Here is a 21,930-nt window from a genome sequence, read left to right on the forward strand (position 1 = left end):
GTGGGTGAAAACTTTTCTATTTTCTTTGTACTCTGTCAGGCCATAGAGTGCATAATAACAGCGCAGGCTTTAGCTGGGATTTTATAAAATTTTCTTATAGGAAAAGAGGTGAAAGCAATTTGTTTACTCAGTACAGCATTGAATCTACATAGCATACAATGAGTAAAATAATTAAAACTAACTTGCAGCTAGAAACTACTCACATTTATTCAGATGGTTTTACTTTCATTCTCAGGCACGAAAATACAGTAATTCTGACATTCCCTTCAGTGAGGCCCTTAGACATTAGTAATGTCATAATTTAATCTGGCCTACTCTACCTACACAGACTCTCACTTTGAACCTTTTTGATCAGGAGTGCTTTCTGACAGAACACTTCAAAGTGATGGCTTCACCTTTGGCACTCCCCCCACCAAAACCACAAACTCTCAAGCATCTTCTCATCAACACCCACCTGAGAAAGCAAATGGCTTCCTTGACACCCTCAATGACCAACCTATGTTTATGTGTATTTATCTCCTGAAATATGAATATATGGGTTTTATTGTACAGTAGGGGGCTCCTAGCTGGGTGGAAAGGTAGCAAAAGAAATTTAAAATAAATATAAAAACAGTGGAAGCTGAGAACTCCGGGCCACCTCACCCGGGGCTGGATCCTCTTGAACTTCGGATTCAACCAAGCTGCAAGAGTGGATCAGCTGTGTCAATGGGAACTGAAAGCACTGTGGCTCCTTTTGCAGCTCGAATTAAACCAAACTACAAGAAGAGCCAGCCCAGGATCACAAATGCTTCCAGCCAGGTCTGCATATGGCAGGTAGAATCCACCCCGCCCCGAACGCAGATCCTGGAGCCAGCTTCTCCTGCACCACAGTTTAAGCCATGCTGCAGGAGAAGCCAAGCCAGCACCAAGGTCCAACTGGCTTCTTAAAAATCAGCATTTTTCTTCATGGCTCTATTGAACTCAACAAAATTTGGGATTTCTGAAAAATATCAGATCCAAATACGATACTGGCATTTTTCAAAAATACTAAAAAAATCACAAGTTTAACTAACCTGAACCAGGTTAGTTTTGCACATCTGGTATAAATTATTACATTTAATCTCAGGTGTCTTTAGTAAATATATTCTTAGATGGGAAATTATATCTGCAAATGACTCTTATGTAGAACTACAGGGAAACATACAAAAGCACTCCAGTATTGTTTGTTATCTTAAAGTGTTTTTGTATGGACACCTATATAAGACAGATAACGATCACTCACAGTTCAGGGCCTGCAAAAAGGTGCTCTTCCACCAGGCTTTTGGTCAAGACAGTTGAATAAGCCTCCAACCATCAGACAGAAGCCCCACAAACTGCACAAAAACAGTGCAGTCAGACAAAACTTATTTGGGAACTATTGTTATTACACTGTTGATACAAGTTTTTAAACTTTTAAATAAGGTGTTATATCTGAATGTTTCACTGAATCGTATTGTTAAGAGAGTTATAATGCAAACCGCCCAGAGCTGAAAAGGAGGGCAGTATATAAATATAAATAAATACATAAAAATAAAAGGGCATAACTTCTGGGGTTTCTGGGGTAACTTCTGAGAGCCAGTTTGGTGTAGTGGTTAGGAGTGCAGACTTCTAATCTGGCATGCCAGGTTCGATTCTGCGCTCCCCCACATGCAGCCAGCTGGGTGACCTTGGGCTCGCCACGGCACTGATAAAACTGTTCTGACCGGGCAGTGATATCAGGGCTCTCTCAGCCTCACCCACCCCACAGGGTGTCTGTTGTGGGGAGAGGAATGGGAAGGCGACTGTAAGCCGCTTTGAGCCTCCTTCGGGTAGGGAAAAGCGGCATATAAGAACCAACTCTTCTTCTTCTTCTTCTTTCTCTAAGTCTGAAGAATCTTTTCGTTGTTTCTCAACTGTAAAAAAGTTGAGAAAGGCTGATGTAATAGTTTATCAATTCACATAATTACTGGTAACAATCTACTTTTTTGTAATTCAGACCTTCTGAATTTATTTGCAAACTTATAGATTTATGAAGCATATGAATACTGTTATGCAAATGACCTAGTTAATGTCCATAAAGGAGGCAGGGAGTAGTAGTACAAAAAGCTGTAATTCAGAAAATACCAATACTGTCCAATTAATTTCAATGGAGAAATTAAGATACTTGAGAACAGTTCTCAATTTAGACTGGAGCAGGACTACACAGGCCCAAATCATCAAGGAAAATGCCTCTGCTCATTCCATTGTTTACCCCAATAAGGCTATAGAGGGGGGAAATCTTCCTAACCTTTCCACAGAAAAGAAACATTACAAACCACCTTCCAGCACTTCCATCTTCTGAAGCCACTTTATAAGAACTGGAAAAAATTGCAACGGTAGCTACCTAGTATTTAGACAATGCAGTTACTGCATGCACATACTTCATTGTTACGGTTCTACAATCCCTTGCTGGGTATTAACTCTGAAAATTAAATGGGGCATGTTCCCTTGATTACAGGAGCACCAGCATTTTCATCCCTGACATATGGGAAGAAGTTGGTTCTTATATGCCGCTTTTCTCTACCCGAAGCAGGCTCAAAGTGGCTTACAGTCGCCTTCCCTTTCCTCTCCCCACAACAGACACCCTGTGAGGTGGGTGAGGCTGAGAAAGCCCTGATATCACTGCTCGGTCAGAACAGCTTTATCAATGCTGTGGAGAGCCTAAGGTAACCCAGCTAGTTGCATGTGGGGGAGCAGGGAATCAAACCCGGTTGGCCAGATTAGAAGTCTGCTCTCCTAACCACTATACCAAGCTGGCTTTCATCCAGTTTGGTGTAGTGGTTAGAAGTGCAGACTTCTAATCTGGCATGCCAGGTTCGATTCTGCGCTCCCCCACATGCAACCAGCTGGGTGACCTTGGGCTCGCCACGGCACTGATAAAACTGTTCTGATCGAGCAGTGATATCAGGGCTCTCTCAGCCTCACCCACCTCACAGGGTGTCTGTTGTGGGGAGCGGAAAGGGAAGGCGACTGTAGGCCGCTTTGAGCCTTCTTCGGGTAGGGAAAAGCGGCATATAAGAACCAACTCTTCTTCTTATTCATCCTACGCATTCTTCCATTCTCCCCTAGAATTAGTGAGATCCTGACCCTCGCTCCTAATGAAAGAGCTCCTGACTGCAGCTGGACAGGGGAGGGGAGATGGGGAGTTAACTCTGATGAATAGCCATCTTTTAATATATTGGGGGTTTTATGGGCTGGGTTGTTTTATTCTTTTATTGTAAACCACTGCAAGTCTTTGAGGGTGATGGTATAAGTTAAAATATAATTAATTAATTATTAAGGAAATCAAAGAAATGGCATAACATATAACTTTTATTCTATTCAAATGTTAAAGGAATATATATGAGCTGTAGACTGCAGTTACTGAAAATGTGATTTATCCAATATATTAAGGTATTCCACCAGCAAGGAATAGAGACACCTGTCTGATGTAGGGCTTAAACCTAGCAAGTTTAAGCAAGCACACTGTAACACTACTGTATGTAACCTAAAAGACAGTCTCAAATATCACCAGGCAGAATTGACGACAGGAGGAAAATAAGATCCAAAATTACACGTCCCCTGGGGAAATGACCGGAAGTATACACATAGGTCATTTTTTAAGGACCAGCATATTAGTTCTCCTGGAGGATCATTGTCCATGGGGTCGCGATGGGTCGGACACAACTTTGCACCTAACAACAACAACATTAGTTCTCTCAAAAATTTGGGATTCAGTCCTTTCCACATATAAGATCATCTGAAACCCTTTTTACACACCAATTCTTAAGTGATAAGATTACAGGCATCTAATTTTTGGTTCTGCAAATAACCACCTACTTTTATCTCAATTACTACAGAAAGAATTACAATCTAATTTCCTTGATAATTCAGCACCTGAATAGTATATACTTTTGCAGACAACAATGTAAACTATATTACAATTTTTATTACTGGCAGATCATGAGCACTGAAAGACACTAAACTCTCTCCCCTTCCCCGGGCAAGTCACAGTTAACATATGGCTACCCCATGGGTTTTTCAAGACAAGAGACACATTCAGGGATGCTTTGCCATTACTTGCCTATGCCTAGAGATGTTGGTATGAAGCAGCAGAATTTGAGTCCAGTGACACTTCAAACTTCTCATGTCTGTTCATTGACTCTTGTATTTGTGGGCATATTTCACAGGTCTTGACTACTGCCTTTATCCAGTCTCAGCTATTATCACCCACCCGTACATCTTCACTCCAGCTCAGTGGTTCTCAACCTGGGGGTCAGGACCCCATTGGGGGTCGAACAACCTTTTAACAGGGTTCGCGGCAGGGCAAGCAGCTTGGCGGGGGGGGGGGGAGGCACTGCCACTGATGCCGCTCCTCCTGCAGGTCTTAAAGTTGCCCCTGGACTCAGTTTTTGTTCTTCCAAATCATTGGTTTTCGTTACTTGGTTTGTACCCTGCCCTTCTCTCCAAGAGGGTCCCAAATTGGCCGACATTGCTTCTCTTCCATTTAATCTACACAACAGCCTTGCGGGGTAGACAGAGTATTCATCTGGTTGGAACAGTGGAAAAGAGCAAGATAGGCAAGGTGGGCCAAGACGCAAAACTGAACTGAGAAACCCTGGGGAAAAAACAATTTATATACAATCATGAACAATGGATCTTCATGCCACTGGCCAATTTCGGTTTAATTTCTGTGAAAGAACACTTGCATAATTTTATGGTTTGGGGTCACCACAACCTGAGGAACTGTATTAAAGGGTCGCAGCTATCGGAAAGTTGAGAACCACTGCTCTAGCTAGCCCTTCCTGGCAATTAAACACCACCAGGCAACTTTCTACCTATATGTAATGGCTGAGGATATTTTGTTTCACTGTATCTAACTTAAGTGTGCATATACATGAAAGCTTATATCTTGAGTAAACTGTTGTTGGTCTTAAAGGTGCCCCTGGACTCAGAAAATAGAGGAAATTTGGGCATTCTAAATACTCTTAGGCTGCAATCCTAAAGACATTTTTTGGAAAAAAAACTGGTCTTTTAGTGATCACCTGAAAAAGCCTTTAGAAGTTGTTGTTGTTACCAAATAACAGGAACTAACTAGGAATGTAAAGTAACTTAAACTTTAAACTAGATTTGAAAATGGCTCCAGGCCAAGAAAACATGAAACTTAACCTGAAAGCATCAATTTTCCCTCTTCAGAAGCAATCACTGTTTATATAACAAATTTATTCAGCAACAAATAAAGCTGGGAAACTGCCCTAATAATTTATTCTTCCCCATTACTTTTTAACCACATCTTTTCATCAAAACCTTACAAAAGCTGTTCAACTTAATTAAATTAGCAACATCTATTATAGCAAATCCTTAATGCTCAATGTATTTTTGAAAAGTCCATAGTCTATGCAGTGAACCAAAGTTTCTTCCCTGTGAGGTTCCCCAGAGTCTTTAAAATGTATGACCTGTCCTGAATTTTGGATCTTGTTCCTATGTGCTACTTCTTTCCATAACATTACAATTTTTGAACGTTTAAGAGAACTGAGAAATGGGATCATACCCTGGAAAGAGGAGAAAATTATAATTACCTTTTTTTAGTTTCTAAAACTGCAAACCACCACCCATGTGTATAATATCAAATCATAGAAAAAAAGTAACCTAAAATAATCTGTGCCAAAATCTGAAGACTGGTGCAATTGCTCACATGCACAAACTAGTAGTACATCACAAAAGAAAGCCTTCGTTTTGATACTCTATGCCTAGATGTCGAGAATCGATCTGGGTCACAGCTTAACTCCAAGCAACACTCCGAGGCCAAGGCAAGGGACTCTGGAAATGATGCTCTTCCCTTTAACCAAGACCACATCGCTTCCAGCGGACTCCTCATGCCCTGCGTGATCAGGGCCACCATCAACAATCCCTTTTCCCTGCGACGGGGCTTCCATCCGTTTCCCGCCCAGCTCTCAGCAGGGCACCCTTTCCCCAGCCACTGCAGTTCGGAAGCGGTCAGCAAGGCCAGCCGCGACAATATCACCCTCCGGTGAGGAGGGCCAGCTAAGCCAAGGGCCGCTGTCCGGGACCCAGCTAGCTAGCGCCAGGCAGCAGGCCGCTCCCAGGGCATTGTTTATGCCAGTCGGCCGCCAGTGAGCCGCCTTACTCTGAGGGTTAGGCCTCGCCAGCGCCGCCGCCGCCCGTCTCAGGCCCTGGATCTCGACGCCTTCCTCGGGTCAACTAGGCCGGACTCTCCCACACTCCGCGACCGCGGCCCGGCTCAGCAGCGCAGGGCGGACGACGGCATCTCCGCCCGGCAGCCAAGGAGGCCCCTCCTCCCGGGGTGGGGCGGGGCCCGGCGCGTTGCAGCCTCCTGCTGCACCTGAGAGCGCGGCCTTCCCGGCCCACGTGACCAACAAAGAGCGCAGGGAGCCCTGCCCGCCGCGGAACACGCGCGCCCCCGTCAGAGGAGGAGGCGGCGGCGGCGGCGGCTCGGGTGGGAAGCCCTGGCGCCCGCCGCCACAGCCCGGCTTCTACGACGCTTCGCCGCCTCCCGCCCCCGCTGGGTCTTCCGGTCAGCCCCTCCGCTGCACTCCCTCTCGCTGACGGACGTGCTTTTCGACCTGCAGGCGCGGCGTTCGCCTCCCGACGCCCGGGCGGAAGGAGGTCGCGAAAGGTACGAAGCCCGGCCAAGTGCCCTCCGCCGCCTTCGCTAATCAGCCTCCCGGCCGCCCACTGCGCCTTCTGGGGAGGCGCCCTAGATCAGCTCCGGAAAATGTATCCCCAAACTGATTCCTACCTACAGAATACAGTCGTCTTCTATGGGGAGAAAAACCACTGCCCACACTTTTCTCAAACGCCGCTATTCTATGATTCTACGTTCTGGGAAAATATCGCTAAGAATTTATCAATATGAGTAATGCCCACGTTGACCTGGCCTTTTGATTGCCAGACCCCGTGAAAATTCCTTAATGTCACAAGAAAAAACTTAAATGTCAATGCTTATATTGTATTGGAAAGCATCCCAGCTACACCAGCCCATTGCAATAATTTCAATCATGAACAAAATGGCACTAAAAGACAGTTGAACTCTACACCTTGTCCATAAACAGTAAACATTCAGAAATCCCAAGAGAAAAGTAGGGACGGTATGTTGATTTGATTATACTTCTGTTTTGAAAATAATTCACCACTTGAAAATGTAAGTTCAATCTTAGTGTCAAGAAATGTTTTTGCAATACTTAATATAGTTTACTGGATCTCTCTGGGTTTTTATTTTAGCTTTTCACTTTACAAAAGAGCAAATCACCTCTCTTGCCTTGAAAAGGCTACAAGGTCACCATAGCTAGAACGCAACTTGACAACACTTCCCACCACCAATATTATAAAGGAGTCATGATGAATGATATTGTAGCACCATAACTGCAAAGTAGTTTCCTTTTTTTGGAGAGGGGTGCTCATGTGCATTAATAAGTTCACAGTTGTTATTAATGTTTATGCTGACAACAATCCAATATACAAATATCATAGTATTCTTTTTTAAAAGCAACACATTTCATTTGGCAAACATGCAAAAACAGAACAAGCAACTACATTTGATTAAAAGGATGAAGCCTAAACAACAGCATATGATGTGACCTATTTTTAGTCTGATGTAAAAAAAAAAAAGGCAAGAAATCCAGGACAAAGTCAGCAAGGTTTTTTTGCATCATACAATATCAAAGCTTTTCTGTATTTCCATTATGTCTTTGAAGTGTATCTAGATTCAGATGAAACATTTTTTCAGACAAGTAGCCTACTTATAAGAAATCCAGAGATTTAAAGCAAATAACTCAAGTCCAACTCCACAATTTTAAATATGATGTAGCCGAATATCATTCCAAATAAAAGGGAACTTGTGATCTAGGATGGCTTACCAGTTAACCACTATGCCCTGTGGACCAAGGGATCTGCCCAGGAGCTGTTAATGAAACGGGACTGCCTTTTCACTATTGGTGGAATATTCCCCACTTAGGGCCAGTTGCGGCTCTTGCTTAGGATTCCACTTCCCCCTTCCCTTCAGGCCTGGTGTGATGGAAGTATCTAAGAGAAACTAATTGAGATGATGAATGTCACCAAGCCATGTGTGTCTCTTCTCCCTGACACACACCAACATCTGAGGCCTACAGCATATGGTTGTTGTGCGGATAAAATGGGATGGCATTGGCCTCAAATGTTTCTTCTACCCAACAACCCTGTCCACCCTCCAAAGCAGCCATTTTCACCTGGTCTGGAGATGAACTGTAATTTCAGGAGATCTCCAGGCCCCACCTGAAGGCTAGCTACCCCTGGGTTGGAAGTATCCCCTGAGGTTTGGAGATGGGGCCTCAAAACGATAGTGCCTCAAAGTGCATCCTCCAAAGCAGCCATACGCTCTCTGCAGAACTGATCTTTATAGTCTGGAGATGAGCAATGATGGTGGGGACAAAGGGCAGCCTTCAGGCTGAGTGAGAACAGAGTGGTGAGGGTGTATCCCACCTGGATAATGGGCTCTGGCCTGCCATTGCCAGCAACAGTTTAGTCCATTGTATTTTTCCCTGCAATGAGCTTTATTGCTAGTTCCTAAATGATGCGCAAAGAACCCAGTAGATAAATCATCAAGCTGGAAAAAAATGCAGCACACAATGGCGATATCTAGTTAAAATGAGACTTTTTGTATTGTGTTCTATAGAGTGTCAATGATCAAGAGTGTTCTGAAATTATGCACTCATTATGTTCTATGCTATGGGATTTCCAAGTTCTGGAATAAGCCACATACAGTGCATACTTATGTCGTTTATATCTGTTTATTTCAAATATCTCAGCACCTGGACACTCAGAATTTTTCCATCTTTCTTTGAAAAATAACACCTGAGTGAAAGCACATCATAGTTGTGTAACACTTTCATAAGTGGTCCTATACTTCAAGAGAAAGCTTTAAAAAAACCATTAATTACTGAAACAGCAGAAGACTGCTAGGGAAGCCTTCAGCTTATGTACTTTTAAAAAATTACCCCACCTTTCTAACATACATATCTTCAAAGGAGGACTGCATTCTTGGGGAGAACTAAAAATATTTCAAATTTCAGTGTACTGGTATCAAACAGCTGAGTACCTGGACAACCAAATATCTAGGACCTTCCCATCTGCTCTTGTAAAAAGATAATTACAGGAATCACTTGTTCTCTGCTCAAGAGAGAAAAGCAGATCCTAAAAGTCCACAGATTGAAATATTAATGTAAGTCAATGACTGCACAGTCCACTATGTAGAAAACAGAAATACCGATTTATTAACTCTAACAGATAACAGATCCTTCGTAGCTTTTATGGGCTCAATGGGTGCTGCTAGGGTTGCCAGCTCTGGGTTAGGCAGTATGGAGGTTTTGGGGATGAAACCAGGGGAGGTTGGGGTTTGGGGAAGAGAGAGCCCACAGGAGGTTATAAAGCCATACAGCCCACCTCCGGGGGAACCGATTTTGGCCAATTGTGATAGAAGTCTCCAGGTACCACCTGGAGGCTGGCAACCCTAGGTCTCGCTGCCCACTAGGAGTAAGAATGCCTCCCGAGCGTCGCCATTGCCCCATCGAGCCCATCGCTCCGGCAAGCGGGGGAAGGGCTCTACTCGACGCAAGACAAGCGAGGCTGAGGAACTGGCATGAAAGGACGACGGGTGCTCGCGGCGGCGGCGGCGGCCTTTTCTCGCGCTCCACGTCCCTCCAGCTCCACCAAGACCCCCGCCCGACGCTTCCCCACGCCAGCTAAGGTACGCCGGGGCCCCCTCTTACCTAGGCCGAGCCTGGCCAAGCGGTGACCCCGGGGCCGCTCCTCGGCAACGTTTGAAATCACCAACGAAGGCCTCACCTTTCAATATCTTCCGCCCTCATTGGTCTTCGCTAAGCCCGCCTCCGTCCCGGAGACGGTACTTCATTGGACCGTTTGAATTCGCCAGCGGCCTATTCCGACCGGGGGCGAGGGGCGCGGGGCGGCTGTCAGAAAGTGTCCCTCCTGCGCCGGTGCTCTGGGCGGCGGAGGCCTGAATCTTTCCCGGAAGTTTTCCCGCCGAGTGCCTTGTGCCGCGGAGACCCGGCAGAGCGCCTGGACTGAGGGCAGAGGCAGCAGGGCGCGGTCGGGCAGGTTTCCACGGCTAAAACGAAAGAGAGTCTGGAAGTTTTCCAGTATTCAACTGGTAGAGCATCTGTTACGCAAGGATGCAGTCGCAAGAACAGCTTTATTTTATGGGTTTCTGCCTGTCATAGTTCTGTTAGACGATGCAAAGCTCTGCCGGTAAAAAGCAAGCACACCCACACAAACGAAAAATGAGGTGGTGCTGGCCTGCAGCGGTCCAAAAACGCTCTTCAACATGAAGCTTATTTCGTTAAAAGCTTATTTCATGTCATGGGAGAGGTGAGAAGAGCTTGAGACTTCCAGTGCTTTTGCCCAGTAAAGAAGAGGACCTGGCACCACTTCTTAAACCCTCCCATGATATATATTGAGCACTTAGTTTACCAAGAGAAAACCCAGTGGGCCACTGCCTCCCATGTGGTGGTACGTGGCTTTACCGTGCCCACATTGGTACAGTGTGATCACAGAGGAGGAACATGGAGCTGGGCTAGCGTAAGCATGATGGGACAAACCAGGAGGAACATGGTAATGCCTGATTCGAATGAGTGGCCGTGTTAGACTTACCTTTTGAGGGTTCCCCACTTGCCCCCACTAAACATACCCGCCACGAGCCGCAAGGGAGTGGCGGGCTATAAATCTAATAATAATAATAATAATAATAATAATAAAGCAAATGAGACACTATCCTTAATAAAGCGCAATAAGCTGATAGCTAAGTCATCGGGAGTTGCACAGTCTGGCCTGTCCCATTGCAGTTTAAGCAGGGGCCATTTGGATGGCAGGCCTGGCAACTTTAACAGAGGGATACAACTATGTTAAGTCTCCAGGGCAACAGTATCCTACTTATAAACCTTTGGGTTTCCAATAGAGCTATCAGAATCATAAGGACATCAATTGACCTAGGTCCACACATCAGCAACCTGTCAGGCAGCTTTGTGGTTTCCCCACTCGCTGAACCAAAGTCCCATATGATCCTTCAAGGGAAAATTCTCACCCTCCCCTCCCCCCCCCACCACCACTGTGCATTCTCAGATCTGGAGTCAACTAGCCTGTGCATTTATGGTGGCACTTTTATTGATACATGTGATGACCAAGAGAAATTATGTATGAAACCAATCTATAAGTGAAGGAAGATCTGAATAGATTTGATGGTGCAAGAAAGGTGATTGATTTGATATCATTCTTGATACACTGATGGGCAAATGATTCTTCCTGGCAGATTAAACAATTTTATCCTTCCCTATAATTAATGTCCATCAAGTATCTTCAGTGCAGGCACACATGGGGACTACACATGAGCAGGCCTGCCATTAGAGAGGTCTTTACAGCTAAGAGCTTCCAGGAGAACCTGAACCAGAGGCTTGTTCTCATCCAGGGACCACATACTTTCACATCACAGCACCCCCACCCTCAGTTCCTCTAGTGTTACTAAAATCTGTCTCCTGTGTTGAATATTCTGGGAATAAGGCTAGCTTGAAGGTTAATACTATAAATCAGGTCTGAGTAGCCTCTTGGATCAGTTGTAAATGGGGGTGATGCTATTATCATTCTGTAGCATCCTCAGTTTAACAGCTGCATGGTTTAATATAGGATATAAAGCAATGGTTGTATTTAGGCAAATGATTCTATTGTTAGCAAATGGTAAATAATAGCAACAATCTCTTTCCCTTATTGTTTTTGTTCTCATTTGGATAATTCTATGTCTAACCAAAATATTAATGGACTTATGATGAATAATATGGTTACCATGGAGGTGGGAATGTAGAGAATTTCCCCAGTTCTACTCATATAGTTCTTGTAAATATGCAGTGAGCCAGCTGTGCTGAGAACAGTGGAATGTCAATGTCAAATAATAAGAATAAAATAAAAAAGCAGTCGTTTATCATCACGATAGACATTCCCCTCCAATATAACTGGGGCTTATTTTTTTAACAGCAAACAAATGTTATTGATTGAAAGTACATTGCAACATCATTTTCTATGCAATGACAGCTTTTTTAAAACAATGAAGTCTCTAGTCCCCTTTTGTTGTGTTTTGCCTTTTCCCTGATCTCTCTGCAACAAAAAGGGTAAAAGACTTACTTTTTAAAGAAATGAAACCTAGGAATTTACAGAAAATGATACATAGATAGGGAAGAGCCTCTTGTGGCGCAGAGTAGTAAGGCAGCAGACATGTAATCTGGAGCTCTGCCCATGAGGCTGGGAGTTCAATATTGACTCAGCCTTCCATCCGTCCGAGGTCAGTAAAATGAGTACCCAGCTTGCTGGGGGGTAAACGGTAATGACTGGGGAAGGCACTGGCAAACCACCCCGTATTGAGTCTGCCATGAAAACGTTAGAGGGCGTCACCCCAAGGGTCAGACATGACCCGGTGCTTTCACAGGGGATACCTTTACCTTTTTATACATATACTAGTAATATAGCCCGCTGTATGAGGAATACAGCGGGCACTAGGAACGAACCTTTGTGCGTATCCCCAGGCGGCTGTCCTCTGGGTCGGCTCTCTGGGGCGGCGGTGGTTCTTTGAGGGGGCGGCCTGATGCGGCAAGAGGCGCTTTGCGCCTCTCGCTGCGTCAGGCCGCCGGGCAGGGAGCCCCCGGCAGCCGCACTGTGCGCGGCTGCCAAGGGCTCCCTGGGGCGTCTGGGAGCAACTGCGCTGTGCGCGGCTCGCAGTTGCTGGGGCTGGGAATCAGAGGGACCAATTGGCAGGTGCTTTGCACCTGCCGATTGGTCCCTCCGATTGTCCAGAGGAAAGGTCCAATCTGGACCCTTCCTCATCATGGACAGATCCCACCCCAGAACACCTTAGCGAATTATTTAGTCCGTGGCGCCGCGGGCGGTGTTTAGATAGTTGTAACATATCAGTATGTTCATTTGATGAATCTAAAAAGAAGATAAAGCTCTGATGGCATGCAGGAATGTGTATGTTGGCTACAGTCAAGAGGCTGAGACAGGGAAACTAGCCATGTGGAAGACTTGTTGCCATTAATCTGTATAACCAATCATGTGGGAAGCACCCAAATCAATGTATTTTAAAAAATGACAGGCCCTTTCAATAGGAATTTATTAATGGAGCAAAAAAACCTGGTTGTTTTCTGAAGATCAGTTTCAAAATGGTTTTCACCTATCCATCATCACTGTTATTGGCTAGATGTTACACTTAGGTTTACCCTTTTGAGATACATTTTTATCATTGTATAATTGGCTGATGACATTATCATATTACTGCTTGTCCTTACCTTTTTTGTAGCAATTTAGGAACCACTGTGTCTTACACGAAGAAGAGTTGGTTCTTATATGCTGCTTTTCTCTACCCGAAGGAGGCTCAAACGGCTTAATCGCCTTCCATTTCCTCTCCCCACAACAGACACCCTGTGAGGTGGGTGAGGCTGAGAGAGCCCTGATACCACTACTTGGTCAGAACAGTTTTATCAGTGCCGTGGTGAGCCCAAGGTCACCCAGCTGGCTGCGTGTGCGGGAGTGCAGAATTGAACCCAACATGCCAGATTAGAAGTCTGTACTCCTAACCCTTACACCAAACTGGCTCTCTTTTTTACACTTCTGTTGGTGTGTTTTTAGCTTTATATCTTCAGTAAACAGTATATCTTCAGTATATCTTCTGTTTTCTTCTGTATAGCTTTTTTGGATTAGTATCTCAGAAGTGATCAGTAAACTAACTAGACAGGATGTCTATTAGGCATTTTTCAAGAACAGTGAGTTGACAGTGTTTACAGGCAAACATCCCCATAAAGTGAGGGGTCTGACCACTAGAAGATATGCTGCTTTTCTTATATGCCGCTTTTCTCTACCAGGAGTCTCAAAGCAGCTTACAGTCATCTTCCCTTTCTTCTCCCCACAACAGACACTCTGTGAGGTGGGTGAGGCTGAGAGACCCCTGATATTACTGCTCGGCCAGAACAGCTTTATCAGTACTCTGGTGAGCCCAAGGTCACCCAGCTGGCTGCATGTGGGGGAGTGTGAAATCAAACCCAGCTCGCTTGATTAGAAGTCAGTGCTCCTAACCACTACACCAAGCTGGCATGAGCCATTCCTATTCTTGCAGTAAAGATAAGGGAAAATATAAAATATTTCATTGCCTGCATTCCACTGTCATATTGCTCTGCAATCGCATTTTGGTAGTGGAAATGTAGAAAAGTGTGTCTGTTTCAGCAAAGGCTGACCAGCAATGTCTATCTTCAGGCATAAAACAGGAAAGTATACTCTCCAGCCAGATGCTATGCTTTCCAGAAGCTACCTGTATTTCTCAGGTGACAACATCCTCAGCCTACAGGGGTACTCAGATACTACCTTTTCTCTTCCATAGGAACAATACTCATTTGCAGGTCAATTGTACATCTAGGAATGTACTTATCTCATTGCTCTTTATAAGTGCTCCTTCCTTTCCACCTCAGCTACAGAACTCTGTTAGCCATGATTAACTTACCTACCTCACATGCATCCATTTCCAGTCCTGTAATCCAGGCTCATCGAGACTGTATTTGCATTTTTGCCTAATTCAGTCAGTGTAACTAAGCCTTTGTCCTTTTGCTTGGTAAACTCATCGAGGGTCTAGTCAGAGGTACTTGTCCTGGGAAGCCTGTGGGACCTCACCCTATACTTTACCCAGACAGGACAAGAACATTACTTTATTCCTAGATTTCTTTATGCTACACTGGCAATCTCATTAAGTCCATTGTTTTAGGGGCTGCAGAGTCCAACCATAGCCTCCAGACACAAATCTGGTTATATGTGCCAGAACCCCTCTGTATGTCTTCTGGATATCCTGCATACACCTGAAGTGCTGTTCACTTTCATTGTTTCTTGGACTTCGACACATTGTGAAAATACTTTTTATTTCTCCCCCAATTATATTCCCCTATCACACCATTTCACTTGTTCTCATGTGAATTCTTATATTGTGTGCAAGTATGCTAGCTTTAGTGTATTCCAAAAAATCATTTTTCATTTTATTTTAAACTGGTCTCTGTATGAGTTTCAAAGGGAAAGGCCCTGGTATACACAGATGAAGAATCCTGTTACCATTCTTGCTAGCTAAATTCCCCAATTGAATCTAATTTTAGTAACAGCTAGAAAATGGAAAGTATCCATAGGCTACTCAGTCTTGGCATGAGAAAGACTCATTGATTCATTGATGAAGTTAGTTTTTCAGTTATAATGCATACAACTTTACTTGCAGCCTGATAATTTAATTTAAAAATGGTCAACTTTCTTGTTCTATACTTCTAGATGTACTTCAGAAGTGAAATCTGTAGATATTATGTGCTTTCAAGGGTGTTTTTTTTCCTGGAGAATGGCTGTAACCTTTATTTGGTAGAGCATCTGCTTGATATGCAGGAGGTCTCAGGTTCAATACCCACCATCTCTAGTTAAAGGAATCAGATAGTAAGTGATCTGAAAGACTTCTACCCAAGACCCTGGAGAACTGCTGCCAAGGTGTAGACAATACTTCTCTTGGTGGACCAAAGTACCCATTTTGGTATAAAGGCAGCTTAATGTGTTCATATGTATCAATATTTTGGGGTAGAGGGATCATGGCTTAGTGACAAACCATCTACTTGACATGCAGAAGGTCCCAGGTTCAATACCTGGCATTTCCAGGGGAATGAATTGGATAGCAGGTAACATGAACAACCTCTACCTGAGACTCAAGAGAACTACTGCCTGTTGGAATAAACAGTCTAATTCAGTAAAAAGCAGCTTCATGTGCATATATGTTAGTTCATCCTACTTCCAACTCAATTTGATCTTAAAAGGAAATGTGGTTTCATGGGGGTTTGTTGTTCAAGAAAGACACTTATGCAACATTTGACGTTCAAAACTCAAGTCCAACAGAGTGATTAAGAAAAGCTAAATTTATATTAAATTATCATCAATTTCTAAAATACTGAACATAGTGGTTAAATAACTCCAGAAAAATCTGATCTCTCCAGTGAGTAATGTTAAAACCATCACAGAGGAATGCAGGGGAATTACTGCCATTAGCTTAGGACAGACAGGAGAGAAAAACTGCTTTTTTATACAGTAAATCAGTGCTCAAAAGATTGTCCCCAATTCTGATCTTTCAACATTCTGTAAACTCCAAGTGCAATGAGAGATTTTGCTTTTTCAATGAACAAGAATCCTATAATCGGAGGCACTGGCCAAAACCTGCTTGTACGTATCAGAATAGGGAATCTTATCCTTGCTTACTTCACAAGTGGGGCTCTGTTATAGTGTCACTGATCCAGTTCCCTGCAGACACTATGAAGATACCACTGGGAGTGGAATGGAGGAATTGAAAAGTTCTGAGAAAAGAGGTCAATATAGTCTGAGGACTGGAATGTGCAATAGCAGGCTGCCTTTTTTAGACAAGGAGAGTACTTTCAAGTAGAGGTTAATTTAAGTCGTTAGGAGAAACACAACCCTCTGCTCAAACACTTTTGTTGTTGTTCTACCAAGCTTCTGAAGGGATAGGCAGCTTTCTGTCTCCCACTCTTCATCTCCCCCCTAGTCATATGGTTCTCACTGATGTCAGAAGCCTGGCTTCGTCCTCTCTCTAAATGCACAGACCCTTGCTTTTGCTCAAGTACAGCTATACTCCTTGCTGTGACTAATTAACACCTCTCTCTCCGAGAAAGCTTGAGTGGACAAAACCACAAAAGCTTGGAGCCTGCTAAAATAAATAAATTAAATCTAATACTTTCCTCTCTAGAAGTAGAGAAAAATCCTGTCTTAACAAAAAGATAACTCTAAATCTCATTCCCAACCAATTTTTCACAGGAATGCACATTAGTTAGGGTTTGATAATGAAATCTATAATCCCCATACAGTTAAAGGCAACAGCATGTAGCAAGCAAGATTTCCTCACACTGCTTACTTTTCAAAAGGGATAATTGTAGGAACAATTTTTAAAAGGTGGAAATAGTTTTCTAAAAGAATGCGCAGACATCTGTGTGTAGGGAATCTGTGAACATATAGAAGGTCCTAAGGCAATTACCAAGATAACTTACTTTTGGAAGGAAGCTCTACCACCAAAGCCCACCTAAGAAAAATACAGGAGATGCTCCAAACCCAAACTGTTGGAGTTAGTGTGGTGACACAGTGTTGGAATTGTACTGGGGAGATCTGCACTTGAACCTGGACTCAAATTTCCATTCAGGGATAAAACTTAATGAATATTGTTTATCAACCTGCAGTAGCCCTGAGACACAGATTAACACTAATGTAAGCCATTATATATGCCTAAAGGGACGAGTGGGTTATATGTAGCCGCTTGCTATAGTGAGTCACATATTTTCATCACTTGATGAGGAAAAGGCTCTATCGAGTTGGGATTTAAAGCTGCTACCTTGTCATTGCTTGTACTTTCATAGCGACATTAATACTCAGAAGCAACTTGATGGCACTTAATATACAAACACAATCACAAGATAGAATAGACAGTGAGTAATGATTGAGGGCTAAGTCCCTTTCATCACCTCCTCCTCTGCTATGCTGACATTCCAAGAGAAGAAACAGTAGATAAAAATGGCTTGAGTCTGGGTAGAAATTAGGAAGGTAGGTATAAAAGCGGGAATGAATGCTAGTGTGATTCAGTACACAGACCTCTGTCATGACAATTAACAGAGTAATGAGCTACAAAAAGAAGATACAAAAAATGCTGTAAGCATAATGAAATAAGTGACAAATAGTGATAGGGAAAATACACTTCTGAATTTGGACAGCCAGACACATACACACACAAAAATGACCTACCAAAAATAGTGGGAACTTTTAAGCAGAGTCAGTCACAGTAGAATCCTTTTGAATGTTTTCCCTTGAAATCCAGAACACAAAAGGGGAAGATGTTTAATGTGTGTCTTCCATGAGATAGGAAAGCATGTTAGGCTGTCCCTGTCAGCTAAAAGTTATGAATGGTTGTATTAATTAACTGTCAGGATGGCCACACTTGCCCCAAGACTGGCTGTCTTGAAGTTGGCCTACATAACAGCTTCTCTCAGGCAAATCTTCCTATTCTCCAGATAAATGGTGCTTTGGATTGAGAGGGACATAGCCTGTGGTTCATGGAGAAGGAACTTGCATGAAGAGAGAACAATGTAAGTAGCTTTGGGACCCCACAAGGGAGAAAAGTGGAATATAAATGAAATAAATTTTAAATTAATATAAAAATGTTATGTGCACATATATTTTGAAGAGGACATCTACTATGTTTTATACAGCCAGCTGCATGAGAGTGATGCCCCATGCCTATGGGGAACTGGGAGCAGAATACAGCCTCCCCCACCCCACCCCACCCCACCCCAGGAACCGATGAAAGTCAGTTGTAATCAAATGAGCAGTTTGACAAGGAAAAGGGGATCCCCTTGCTGGTGTTCTCATTGTTTTATGTTGAAAGGGCATATTCTTTCCTTCCCCACCTGAGCAAGGAATAAGAGATCACAGGAAGGTACAAGCTAAGACAACTTATGCTATTAATCGCAATGATGTCTCTGTCATTCACACTATCACAGCCCGTGCGGCATTCACTGGATTGCAGGAGAGGTACTTGCAATTTGAGCTATGGAGAAGTGCTTCTTTCCGGAAGACTAAATCCTGTAAAGCCAATAGTGCTGGGAAAATGTGACTTCCTTGCAATTCAAGTGCTATCTTGGCCAGTGCAATTTGGTTGCACATACCTTCACCTGACAAACACATTTTCTGGAAAGGCACAGTTTCTCAGTGTTAAGATCTCATTTCATAGCATAGGGATAACAGGAACCACTTTCCTATAATGGAACTGAACAGCATACCTCCCACTTATAGAATCAGAATCATAGAGTTGGAAAGGACTGTCAGGGTCATCTAGTCCAACCCTCTGCATAATACAGGAACTCACGACTACCTGCCCTTCCATATTGACCCCAGTTCCATGTCCCAGTAATCCCCCCACCAAAAATCTCCAGAATTCAGCCCGGCCTGGAGGAAATTCACCTACCATCCCACAGTGGCAACCAGCAATTCCCTGGATAACAGACACTGTTACTTGTCTATTCTCTCCTATTTGTTTTCTCACATTTATTCCCTATCAGTTGTGCATGCCCATTTTCTGACACCACATTCTCACAGCTCAACCCACATGACAAGTCCCATTCCACCTCAAGCAGCAGCCATGTAGGGGCTGAAGCATGCATTTGGCATTTCAGTACACATCATTTCTAAGTGTACTCCATTTGCCGAGCAATCTATTGGACTTCCTCAGGCCAACTTTTTGTTTTCAGAACCACACATTTTTACCTGTATGAATTTCCTTGCAAGGAGTTTTGGTGCATAAATCTAACGGGAAGCACAACGAGAAGCACAATAAAATGAACCCCTCCACCAAAACAAAAAGTGTGTTTAAGCAAGGGAATAAGAGGTTGGCACAATGAATTAGACACAGCAGGAGCAATGTCTATTGCCAGCAACAGACTGAGTGCTTGATCCCTTGAATTCCTCACTCCCTGGTTTGAATTTGGCAGTGGTTTTCTAACTTTAAAAGATGGCAGTGATATTTAGTGGCCCCTGCAAAAATCAATTATAGATGTAGTTGCTCTCCCTACGCAAGTATCTGCAGAAACAACAGGCTGTTAACATCACCTCCTGAAATCATCACCTGGTCCCAACACCTTTGCCTAAAGGTAGAAAGAGTGCAGTGCAAACCCTATTAGTGTCAATGGTCTCTGAATATAGGTCATAGGTATCAGGAACTGATATAGTTCAGAAACGCCACTCCAATATGGCTAATAGTGGTGCAGAGTCCTTGATCAGCTTGTGCACTAGACCAAATGAAAGCTTCATCAGACTCAGTTGGGAAAAGCTGCTACTGAATTTAGCATCACAGCTTCTAGGGAAAGGACACATATAAATAAACATTAAAAGTGAGCCAAAAGGGTCTCTGGATTGCATCCAACCAGCCACATGGGCAGTCTAGCTCAGGCTCCTTGGCAAAAGGCAGTCTCTGGGCTCCAAGTGACACAAAAGTCTAGTCTCTGAGATCCTCCTCAAATAGCAGGCAACAACCTATCTCATCACTGCTAAGGATGACTGAGAAGGCGGGACAAATGTCTCTGCATGTGCTTTAGACCTCACTCTCAGCTGAAGGCTTGCGTTGGTGCTTCCAGCCTGTATCTGGGAGGGAGCCACGACGCTCTGGAGTAGCTGCTGCACTGATGCTGCTGCATTCTGATTGCTCCTCCTGCAACAATTGCTCAGTTTCGGTGTCATCCAGTGAGCCAGAACTGGCTTCAATTGAGACTGTGTCAGTCTTCATGCAGACATGGTCTCGGAGAATGCACCCCCGAGAACTCCGTATCTGTTTGAGGTCATCCCATTCAGACTCATCGCCTGACAACAGGCATATCCCTTCTACAATCTTGATCTTTTCCTTGGTGTAGTCGTGATCAGGTCCAGCCTATAGATGCAGACAACAACATGAGATGTGTTTAGTCAAACAGCAAAGCAGAATCTGGAACAAGAGAATGAGAACCAATGGGAGGCTGACTCATGGGAAGGAAATAAAAAGAGCACAGCCTCCTACTACAAGCCAGGACCACGAAGCTCCATTAAATATGTGAAAGCCTGGAAAAATTCAGGAAGGAGGGGCTCACCTTTCTGCTTTCAAAGCCCCCCCCCCCCATTTTTCCAGTCACAAAATTGGAAATTCTGTGCAGCACTAAAAGAAATTGTAGGAAATATTTTTTCTTTTATAATAAGGGTTTACTTACTCAAAGTGTATAGTATGAAGATTTACATGGAAGATATAATCTATAACCTTAAGCAATCATAATAATATTTTGTCTACAATTAATATACTACAGTGCATATGATAGTATATTATTGAAGACTACATGTTTTCAACTTTATAACGTTTAATTTCAATACCTAAATATATTACTAATCCTACTGTGATTATATGAGGCTGCTTCTATCCAAACAACATAGCTTCATCTCTTTAATATAAAATGTGTGCTATTTTCAGTTTGTCTTTTTTGCTCTGTCTTAGAAAGCAAACATTAGGTCAGGTTACATAGGGTACTGCAGTTTACAAATCTATTAAATACTGGATGTATTTGCAGTTTTGCTTCCAGAACTAGTGCAAACTAAAACAGAATTATACCCTTTTAAATGTACTAAAATCAATCTAGGAGGATATAACTGCTTAGGATCAAAGACATCTAATTTTTAAATTTCATAAACATGCAAAATAGCATAATTTTGCTATTTTGCTCTACAAATTATACATTTTATGTGATACAAATTACTGCATATTGTAGCCTGCTTCCAACTTGAGAACTGTTTTATGAGACTCCTTTAGGCTGTTCAAGTTTTATGATGTTTTTATGCTCATACTGGCTTTTTCTTTAATGAATCCATTCTTATAGCCCAATGGCTTTGAATGGCTCACATGGATGGGCCAAATAATTTAAAATCAACTCAATCTGTTCCTATTTTTATGTTTAATAACCATCAACAAAAACTTTACTACTGTAGTTTTAAGTTCTGTTCCAGCAAATAGTTTAGCAATCCTCTGTGGAGAAGATAACACTGTCATATCATGTATCTAGCTCTGTCTGAATGAAATAAACAAGGCACATTCAAATAAACAATGTTCTAGTGCCAGTCTTCCTTGTTGTGCAGTTATATAGACTGTTTGCAAAGGAAATCCCTCCCCTGATGACATAACATTTCTTCCAAAGCGTCAGCATTCGGACAAGCCAACGTAAATAGTCTCCTATATTTAGGCACTGTCAAAAACTCAAAATATAATGGCAAGGA

The 21,930-nt window shown here is 43.2% G+C and overlaps 2 protein-coding genes across 14 annotated transcripts in view; both read right to left on the bottom strand.

The window, feature by feature from the left end:
- Nucleotides 1-9,931, bottom strand: part of CKAP5 (cytoskeleton associated protein 5) — a 90,035-nt gene extending 80,104 nt beyond the window's left edge. For 3 of the 7 annotated variants that reach the window (XM_077322349.1, XM_077322343.1, XM_077322347.1), the window contains exon 1: nucleotides 9,801-9,931. The gene's annotated coding sequence lies outside the window, so the exon portion shown is untranslated. Of the gene's footprint in view, nucleotides 1-6,163; nucleotides 6,467-9,800 lie in introns of those variants that run through there. The other 4 variants (XM_077322348.1, XM_077322350.1, XM_077322346.1 and 1 more) reach the window with 3 other exon arrangements.
- Nucleotides 9,932-15,995: 6,064 nt separating this feature from the next.
- LRP4 (LDL receptor related protein 4) overlaps nucleotides 15,996-21,930 on the bottom strand; it is a 141,956-nt gene continuing 136,021 nt past the window's right edge. For all 7 annotated transcript variants that reach the window (XM_077322376.1, XM_077322372.1, XM_077322371.1 and 4 more), the window contains one exon: nucleotides 15,996-20,566. In XM_077322376.1, the coding sequence (XP_077178491.1) occupies nucleotides 20,234-20,566 (333 nt within the window). In that variant the 3' untranslated portion in view covers nucleotides 15,996-20,233. The remainder of the gene's footprint in view (nucleotides 20,567-21,930) is intronic.

Source organism: Paroedura picta, chromosome 2 (assembly GCF_049243985.1).
Source record: "Paroedura picta isolate Pp20150507F chromosome 2, Ppicta_v3.0, whole genome shotgun sequence".
NCBI classification, from domain to species: domain Eukaryota; kingdom Metazoa; phylum Chordata; class Lepidosauria; order Squamata; family Gekkonidae; genus Paroedura; species Paroedura picta.